The sequence below is a fragment of the Ammospiza caudacuta genome, chromosome 2 (assembly GCF_027887145.1).
Source record: "Ammospiza caudacuta isolate bAmmCau1 chromosome 2, bAmmCau1.pri, whole genome shotgun sequence".
Lineage (NCBI taxonomy): Eukaryota > Metazoa > Chordata > Aves > Passeriformes > Passerellidae > Ammospiza > Ammospiza caudacuta.
In genome coordinates, this window is record NC_080594.1 from 11,481,117 (window position 1) to 11,491,363 (window position 10,247).

At 37.6% G+C, this 10,247-nt stretch overlaps 1 protein-coding gene across 2 annotated transcripts in view; it reads left to right on the forward strand.

The window, feature by feature from the left end:
- The window catches only part of USP25 (ubiquitin specific peptidase 25), an 87,571-nt gene extending 84,781 nt beyond the window's left edge, over positions 1 to 2,790 (forward strand). For both annotated transcript variants that reach the window (XM_058800480.1, XM_058800481.1), the window contains 3 exons: positions 732 to 855; positions 1,543 to 1,738; positions 2,194 to 2,790. In XM_058800480.1, coding sequence (XP_058656463.1) covers positions 732 to 855; positions 1,543 to 1,738; positions 2,194 to 2,366 — 493 coding nt within the window. In that variant the 3' untranslated portion in view covers positions 2,367 to 2,790. The remainder of the gene's footprint in view (positions 1 to 731; positions 856 to 1,542; positions 1,739 to 2,193) is intronic.
- Positions 2,791 to 10,247: the final 7,457 nt, after the last annotated feature.

Genomic DNA, 10,247 nt, shown 5'->3' on the forward strand with positions numbered 1-10,247 from the left:
TAAATAAGAGAATTAACCATTTCAGGTGTGTTAGCTGGAGATGATGTGCAGCAGTATGAGGGGAGATTGTTCATCTGTGCATGAAGGGATCTCTGTCAATTACTAACTGACAGGTTCTTGGGTGCTCTCTTATTCCTTCTCTACCAATTAGCCTTGCATTTATCTGCTGCATTCAGATTAAAGACAGAAATATCAACAGTCTGACAGCACTTCTGCTGCTGAAATTCTGTGATGGCTTCTTCCATCACATTAGATTTCAAGTAACTTGGAAGAATTTTCAATTAGTGAAGCTTAAAAATTCACATTTGTTGTTTTAGAAATAAGGCGACAACTTTAAATCTTATTTGCTGAGGTGTAGAATGCTGTCAAGATATTCATTGCAATGGAAACTCAAACCCAATGTGACATAAATGCAGTCAGGAAAAATTAAATTTTCATAGATACTCAAGGCCAATCTAAAGATGCTTTTGAAGTGAGTGAAATGATACCCGTTGGTTTCAGTGAGCTTTGGATCAGACATCATTTGTAATGATCTAACCTAATAATAAAATGATTTGTTCTAGTGTGTGTAAAAGACAAAATTGTATGGTTTAAAAATAAAATTATGAAGAGATTGGTGGGAAGGGGTGGACTTGCCATCCAGCAGGTGGAGTTATCTGTCCTTGGAATAGTTACCTTGAGGCAGGTGGTATGTGGATATTGCACGTAATGCTTTTGTTTCTTCACTTCAGTTACATGGAAGCCTTGCTCTACCTTATCTATGCTTACCAGAATAACAAAGAACTCTTGTCCAAAGGCCCCTACAGAGGGCATGACGAGGAGCTGATATCTCACTACAGACGAGAGTGTTTGCTAGTAAGTGAAGGGGAACTGTATGTCTCAAAATGTTGAGTTTGCTGCATATCTCTAATAATATTAATTAATAGTAAAGTGTTGCCATCATGTACAACAAACCTCAAACCTCCCTGCATTAGTAATTTAATAGTGAAGTTGTAAGAGGAAAAAAAAAACCACAAGTAAAAAAGAAAACATTATTCCCCTGATTTTTTGTGAGGAGCAAATAAATTTCTTTATGATTATAGTGGGCTCACTGCAATCATGTCTGGGCTGGGTGGGAGCAGTGGTTGGTAGTGCTGGTGAGCAGACTCACCCTGCTGCCATGGTTTGATGGGGAGACAAATATTGGCAAAGGCATCAGCAATGATGCCTTGCCTGGAACAAGGGATTTTTTCCTTGTTTATGTCACTTTTAACAATAGTGAAAAAATAAAAGCTGCTGATAGAATCTCAGTCTTAACAAAACAGCTGCAAAATTGGAGTTGGCAGGTATGAAATGAAGTGGCTTGAGGAACAGCACAAGTTCAAGTGGATTAGTACACCATATGCATCATGGAGTAAATGTTAAAATACAGCTGTGATTAATACAAACTGCCAGGTAATTCTGTAGGAAGACTGTGCTTTAAAACAAAGTGATAATGATGCATGGTAGACTGTGAAATGCTGTGGACTTAAAAGCTTTCCTTTTTTGTGGTGGTTTCTGAAGAAACTGAATGAACATGCTGCAGCACTGTTTGAATCGGGAGACGATCAGGAAGTAAATAATGGCCTGATCATAATGAATGAGCTTATTGTCCCCTGTTTGCCATTACTGCTGGTGGATGAAATGGAAGAGAAAGATATTGTTGCTGTGGAAGATATGAGGAACCGTTGGTGTTCCTATCTTGGACAAGAAATGGAACGTAAGTAATTTATTATCAAGGTAAAAGGCTCTTGTGCACCTTTTTTATAAGTATGATGTTTTCAATATCTGGAATTAAACCTGTATCTTTTTTACCTCATTAATGTTTTTTGAGCTACCTTGACTTTTGAATAATCCTGTACACATTTAAGATTGTTTCTGTACACATAAAAGATTTTTTCATATGTTGCACTATCAAGCTGTAAAGGAAACATGCTTTTCAAATGGGAAAAGATTTGTGATGTTAGACTATCTAAAGGGGAGTTTATATCAACATCTTACTAGGAATTGGTATGTCCTAGTTATTGCTTGGTAGGTCTAATGAATCTGAATTATTCCAAGTGAAACTCTTCCTCTTCTACCCACTAATTAAAAAGAAGTCAACATTGGGCAGAAAAAGGACAATTCTACATGTGGACATCAATGCTTATGTTTGTTTTTCTGTTTGATTTGCAGCCAACTTGCAAGAAAAACTGACAGATTTCCTGCCAAAACTGCTAGATTGTTCTACAGAGATTAAAGGTTTCAATGACCCGCCAAAGTTACCCTCCTACTCCACACATGAACTGTGTGAAAGATACGCCCGAATCATGCTGTCACTCAGTCGAACTCCAGCCGATGGAAGATAAATTCTGCATACCTTCCTAAGCACATTGTATAAACTTTTTTAGTTCTTAAACCTTGCCTTCCTGTCACAGGGTTTGCTTGTTGCTGCTATAGTTTTTAACTTTTTTATTTTAATAACTGCAAAAGAGAAATGACTGTACAAACTTTAGCCAGACTGCAAACGATTAAAGCTGAGAATCGCATGGCGCTCAGTCGTTTCAACCAGAATTGATGCAACATGCAAGTCTGATCATTATGGCAAAACTGCTTTTTTGCCATTTATCTGTTACAGTATTACTTTGCTTTTATCTTAAGATCCTTTACTTTATCAACAGCTGTCTGGATCATTTTGTGACTGCAACTACTTTAAGTGTCCAGTGCTGTGTAAATACATGGTACTTGGTAGCTTGTAAATGAAAAGAAAGAATAAAGTTTTATTTATGGCTACTTCTGTGTTTGCAAGCAGATACCTTGTATATTATTGTAAAATATGGGTATTTTTAGAAGAGATACAGTATATTGATGGGTTACTCAATTTTATAGACAAGGTTCTTTAGGATTTATGGCCAGTTTCCTTTCAGGTACTCAGAGATTACTGTATGTGAATATATTGAAAAACTGTCACAGTATTATACACAATGGTGTTTTGTATATTCTTCACTGGTCTGTTTGATACTGCACCTGAGCACTTTAGTGTGCGTGTGAATGGCCATGCCAAGTCTTTTCTAATGGTAGGGACTGGCTTCTGAAGCAAAACAATAATGGCACCTTGCTTCTCTTCTTAGAAAAAAATTTAAGTAAAAAAATTAAAATATTTTCAGTCTAAATATATTACACCCTCTAAGCAAAGCTTCTTTGAATTGGTGTAAGTGAAGAAAATAAAGATTTTAAAAAACTGAATTTATGAAGCTTAAAGATTAATCAATTTTAATTGGTTTTTGTGTCATGTAAATGACCAGAAAGAAAATCCTAATTTTAATTCTTTACTTGAAATGGGTTGCTATTGTTGCAACAAAATATCTCAAAAATCTTTTATCTGTCCTAATTAAATTTCTGTTGGAAGTAAAAGAACATATCTATCGGGCTTGTTTTGTAGAACTGAAATACTGTCTGGTTTTAATGAAGAAACTTAATTATTTTGTGGAAAAAGAGATTTAATGCGTCCTTAGGTAATCCTGTTACCTGACACTATTTTGATTCCTTCTCTTTTTAGAGAACGTTTTGTGTTAGATCAGTAAAATATGTGAATATTTATTTGTATGTTTTTATTGGAGCGACACAACTTTTCCTTACAGATTTTCAAGTGGTGGTTGAGTATCTGCTAATAAAAACCACAGAGGGAAGGGAATGCAAGGAGTGATGAAGTTCAGACCACCTAGAAGTGCAGAAATGTGGGCATCTCATAAGCAAGAAGCAGCAGAGTTCAATCTTAGCACGTATCAGTCTGAGAATTTGTTCTCTCTGGAGAAACACTGGATCACAATGTACAGGGAATGGAATGTGGCCTTCAATTCCAAGTCTGTTCAGGGCTGTTCTCCGCTCCTCCTTTCAGTATTGCAGTGCTTCATGCTTTTTCAAACCACCCATTTATTTTATCAAATTTCTTTTTTAAAAAAAAGAATATTGACCTTTTAGAAGTGAAATATACTGCAAAGGAGCATTATTTTAGGTCTGAGAATGTTGATGTGTGAAATATCCCTCTTAAAGAAAAAGGTATGCTTATTATGAAGTGGGAGAGGATACATTTTAAAAGCTTTTACATTTTGCACCTGTTCAACTTTGATTTGAAACTCAAGAATGTGCCTACTTAGCACTGTATTTTTAAACAAGGTTTTGAACAGATCAGACTTGCTACATTTTAATAATAGTAAAAAGAATTAGATGTGAAAGAGCAGCTTTATTTCATTATGGCTAACAGGTTTTGAGTTTGTTTGTGGAAGTTTTAAGGAAAGCTCCCCTCTTACCCCAAAGGAGCCAGTAACCCTCATCTGCTTAATTTCTGACAACAAACACATGGGTAAACACATGGGGAAAGGCACTTTCTAAGGTAAAAAAGAAAAATAAATTATTTCATCTGGGAAAAATAACTAAGATTTTTAAATTAAAAGGAAGACAGGAAGGATGAGACTTGGTTTTTGGTTCAGATTTTTTTTTATTCAGTTTCTGAAAGTATGAAAATAATCCACTGAAGTTCATAGCGGTGAAGATAAATGTGTATTCCTTTGCAAAGACAGATTTTTGAGTTGAATTGAGAAGGTAGAAGAGAAGAAATAAATATATATTGAATATATTTTTAATATCTGAGTTTAGGCCTTCAATGAAATCATTAATGATTACATTAATGTGAAATAATTAATGATTATGTTAATGTGAAATCATTAATGGTTGCATTAACTTTGTCTTGAAAGCCTTGCTTTTCTCACTGCTGTTGATAGCTTGGATTCACAATGCCCAGCACAAAACCTCTACAAGTAACTGTAAGGTAGGAAAGCATACAGTCCATGTGGCTACCTGGTAATCTGGGGCTGAATTATGTGAGATATGGTCTCTTCAGCATGGGGATTATGAAGTGCTTTATTAGGGTTTTCTCTCAGTTAATAGAACAAAGAAAGATTAAGGAAATTTAACCAAAATTCATTTACAAAATCATATGTACCATCAAGTAAAATGTGGGGATTTTTCCAGTTGTTGCTTCATCGTGAGAAAAAGCCTGAATTTACCCTGATTTAGTTAATTGCCTTTTTTTAATCTCTCCCAAACATGTATCTTCATTTTGGCTGCCCAGTCCTATTGCTTTACTTGAAGTGATATTTTGGTAGTATCAGGAATCCTGTTGTTTCTAGTTCAAGCTACCATAGCAGGCCTGTCAGTCTCAGCCTAGCAGAAAACCATGAGCAGCAGGAGAATTGAGCTGAACAAACAAAGAGGATGGGTGGATGGAGTCAGTTAGTCCTTCTTAGATGTGGAACATTTGGAATCACACCAGACATGAAGAACTTGACCTTCCCTAGTGAGTCAGTGTTGCTTTGTGGGCAGTCTGTGCTTTACTCCAGGGAACAGGGTTGCTTGAGAAAATGTGAAGTATGAGCAGCCCCAAAATGCTTTGTGTTCAAGCATTAACATACCACAATTTGATAATATCTGCATTAAGTATCTTTCAGGTTGTTTTTAGGCTACTCCTGTGAAGATTGAAGCTCCCAGAAGGAACTGAACACCATCAGTAGCACACAGGAGACAGCTGGATAATGTCCAACAAATGTAAAGGTTCATAAAGGGAGACAATGGTTGCTGCCCATATTCTTCATTTTGTCACGTTTCCTTCTCTCAATTTCCAGTGACTCCAGATGTCTGTGGGAGGCCTTATATAAGCACAAGGTAAAGAATTTTCATGGAACAATGCACCACTCTAGGTCTGCAATGAGTCACCTCATCTGTGCAGCATTTTTAAACAGAAATGTGTGTTTTAAAAAAAATATATATATATTCTAGGTGTGAGCCTGTAAGAATGCAAGAAAAGTGAGTAACAGTCCTCTCAGTGAAAGTGGTGGTATCTTTCCATTTTTCTTTTCTGGAGAGGACAATAATATGGATATGAAAATGCTCCTATCTAAAGAGGTCTTTTAGCAAAGTGCAGTAGGTAGAATTCCAAAGGGGAGTGATTCAAGTGAAACAATTATATTTCATGTGCTTGGGATCCAGTTTTTCTTAATCTACTCTGTCCTTGAAAATCTTTTGAGGTCCTGGTCTTAGTGGATAAGTTATTAACTGGAAACACTTTTAACTCCTAAAGAGTATCTTTGTAGGCAAGAATCAGCAGAACATTCCTGCTTGGTTCAGCATTTCTAGTTTTGTTCTGATCCATATGAGAGCAAAGTCTCTGGACTTTTGCAGACATGTCTGTTGCTGCCATACACACGTGTGCTCCAGCTTAATTGTCATGCCCTTAAAATCTTGGCCTTGGCCATGGAATGTTCTCAATTATGAATTTCACATCTTTTCTGTAAATAGCAGGAAAGGACTCATGCCTCTCAAAAACTGTTTCTTGAGGTAGCACTTTGAAAGAGCAGCTTGGCTTGCTTTCTGGTGGTTGGGATCAACCCAAATCCCCTTCTCACAGGCTGGGAAATGCATAGTGGGAAAGGCTTGTTTTCAGGATGATGGTCACAGGATGCATTCATCATGAATGTCAGGATGTGGTCATTCTTCATTGCTCTCTTAATATCTAAAGTGAAGTACCTCTTAAATAAAGTTTGGGCTCCATGGTTCATTCTTTCACTTTTTATTTCTCCCTCCCATGTTGTCCCCCGGTGAAGGTCACTGGGGAAATATTCACTTTTCAGGCTTTGTAGTTGATGAAGTCTCTGATTCATCATCAGTTTCAACTGTACCTTCACCAGCAGGATACAGAACCAGGATTTCTCTGCTTCCATCTGATTAGTGTGGGCTTCAGTTTCTGTCTTGTCCTGGAAATGCCTGTACAGGTCATATAACACCATCCACATGCATACTGTCTGGCACCTCAGCATTTGAGAGTCTGAAAGAGGAAAGTTATGGATAGTTAGCCAAAGCTAACTACACCAGAGTTTTCTGTACAATGTCTTGACATATCAAGAAAAAAAAAAAGAAAAAAGGAAATAATTTGTTGGAGCCTAACTGAGCCTAACTCATTTACTAACTGAGCACTTAAGGAATGTGGGGGTGTCTTGTGCATTGTATCTTGGCACTATCCTGGTTTTTATGAAGGTCATAGAGGCTGTTACTCTTGTGCAATAGTTTTCAGTTTACCCTGATCTTTATACTTTGTCTTGAATTATTAAAACTGCTTTCAAACAACTTCTGGCAAAAAGCAGCTTTTCCTGCTATGCTGATTTCAGTCAGTAACTCTGCAGTCCTTGCCCCTGTCTGTGTTCTGTGTCTGGGTGTTGCCTATCAGTGCCCATAACTGTACCTGCTTTGTTATCTGTGTGGAGGTTCCCTGGACCCATTTGTACTTTGTGGATATACAGACAAAAGGGGAAGGGCACTAATTCCTGTAGATATTGTCTAAGAAACAAAATTTCCTTGCTGTCTGTGACCTTTAATTTGTAACAGCAGAACTTTCAGTTGGATGTGGACTAAGGGCTTGGGAAACCTGGGGGAGTTTGGGGAGGGGTTCCTTTTAAAGAAAAAATTATCAATAATACAGGATCATGAGATGGAGGAAATGGCTGTGTAAACATAGTAAACTTTTTTGTGGATTAGAAAAAAAATCTTAATTTGTTGAATTAAGTTTTAAGCCAAGAAGTCAGTGTTACATAATGCAATTTGAAGAAAACCTCCTGTGTTCTTAGGGAAGATGTTTGGCTTTTGTTAGCAACCTTGATTGGTGAAACTGAAAAACTTGTAACTTTTAATAGCTCAAGGTAATACATTCTTGTAATCTGCTTATGAAGTCTTTTATCTGGAAAGTAAAAAACCCAAAAAAAAAAACTGTCTCCACAGAATCAAATGACCCTCCCACTCCCACCCCAATTCCTCCAGGAAGATAATTCTGTTCTGTGAAGTCCAAGTTTAGTTTGGATATTTAAAAAAACTTATTTCCTCCCTCCCTTGCTCAGTCTGTTTGAACAAGTACATTATGTTTTGAAATGCATATAATTTCTCTTTGAATTTCTGAAGGAAAACTTGTCATCTCTGATACTTTTCAATGTGAGATTAAGACCTGTCATTGTATTTGGCACTACTGGCACTTGTTCCACTCTCAAGTGATGGTGATTTTTAATTATGTGGTTGTTGCAAGAAGCTTGAACAGACGATTTGTTACTTCAGCTTCCCTCTGTGGGATGTAATCCTCAACATTCTTTGCATACTAAGGTTTATACTGCTGTGTTTTAGGAATTTACTCCTCTCTTATCTTGGTTCAGTTTAAGGCTGTTACTCAAATGCTTTGCATTGAGCAAGTGAAACAGCACTGATTCTGTTTGCCAGTGTTCTACTCCACTGGAGATAGTGCAGAGACATCTCTGTGCTACTTCGACTTCTTAAGAGATTTTATGGTGCTCTGTGCTCTGTGAATTTATGTGAAATGGAAGGTAATGGAGTTAATTACCTTTTGGTTGCAGTTGACAGAGAAGAGCCATAATGTTGTTTTTTATTTAATAACAAAGTAAAATGAAATAATTTTCTCCCTTGACATATATTCGCACAAGAAAAGGGGAAGTTTCTGGGTAAGAGCTGGTAAGTGTTCAAACTGGTCACAGTCCCTTCAGGAGGGCACTTGCATGGAAAGTGTGTTTGTCCTCCTGTCTTTGTTCTAAACACATTGATTTAAAAGTATATATGGTGGGTTTTTATTTGGTCTGTAGTAATTTTTTTTTTTTTTTGGTAGGCTTGTTTTGTAAATACCTAATTTCAGTTCTTGGTGTTAAGCAAGAAAGCATGATGCATTCCAATGGGATTTTTCTGTCAATTCAGTGAAGCTGTGAAACTGCAGTAATTATTCTCTCTTATGTCTATGCTGTTACCTGGTTAACTCCCTACTGTCCTCAACAAAGCGTCTTCTAAAACTAAGTAGTGGGCTCAGGGCAAACTATAATTTTGTTGATTGTTAGGGGTCTTTTTTGTTTCTTTTTTTTTTTTTTTTTTTTCAAGGAAAAGACCAGTTGTGTGGCAAAGAGCTACAAGAGGTTTAATATATATACCAAATCCTGGTAAGCTCTGGCTAAGAGAGGAAGAGACACAGCCAGGTTTAAACTTACCTGTCTTATTTCTGCTATTAAGACTGAAAAATTTGGAGTGGTTGCAAATGCTGTTTACAAGCCATCTATAAAAGGGTGCTGTGCAAAGAATGTCTACAGAGAAGTTCTGGATGATGAGTAAGTATTGAGGGCTTCTGAGTACTGTTGTCCAACACCTCTTTCCAGAGGGAGAGTATTGTGGAGTTTGATCCCTGCAGAGTTCAGAAAAGACAGGTGGTGTCAACTACAGAGACACTCAGAGGTGTGAATGGACAGAGATATCTGCAGGATTTCTGCAAGTGGCTTCATTCCTTCTTTCTGTGTTTGATTAACCACAGGCTCTTTGCCCAGAGGGGACTCAGTGCTTCTCAATAATGTAGGCAAAGCTGGGTTTGTTTGTGAGAAATGATGGAGTGGGGCTCCCTGCTGTAGAAGAGGGGAAGCAGGTGTATTTTGGACAGTAACCTTGAGGGGACAGGCATGCCTTTCTTTGGAATAGGGACAGCTGAATACAGCTGGGCAAAACCCTGTCTTTTCCACCAGAGTCACTGTCTGCACACTGGCTGTTCCCCTCCCTGTCACCAGCTGAGTGTCTCAGCCTTCTGCTTCCTCAGCTGAGTGCCAGCTTTTCCACACTCCTGTTTAGTGTCACACCTGTGAGCTCATTTTTACTTCAAGTCCCTTCTGAGCCCTCTCTCCTTTCTAGGGTACAAGCCCTCTTGGATAAGGAAATTTACTTTCTAAATAGTGAAGGGACATATCCTGTTTTAATTAATAATAATTTAATTAAATAAAATTAATAATTTAATTTATTCTGTCCTCAACTGAATTCAGCTCACTGAGTACTCAGCTACATTTTGTGATTGACTGACTGACTCATGGCAAAATGTACCCTTCAGGTTTTTCAGATCTCTGTAGTCATTGCTGGTATTTCAGCTCCCTGATGAAGAGGTCTGCAGGATATGACTCCTTCCCTTCACTAGTAGTGCTTCCTCTGGAAAGAAGTTCTTAGTAAGAAGAAACCCCTCCTGTCATGACATCACAAAAATGTCTATGGAATAAACAAAAAAGTTCTGTGCCCTGTGGCCAAGAAGGCAAATGGCATCCTGGGGTACATTAGGAAGAGCATTGTCAGCAGTTCAGGCAGTGATCCTACCCCTCTATTCAGCCCTGGTGAGGCACATCTGG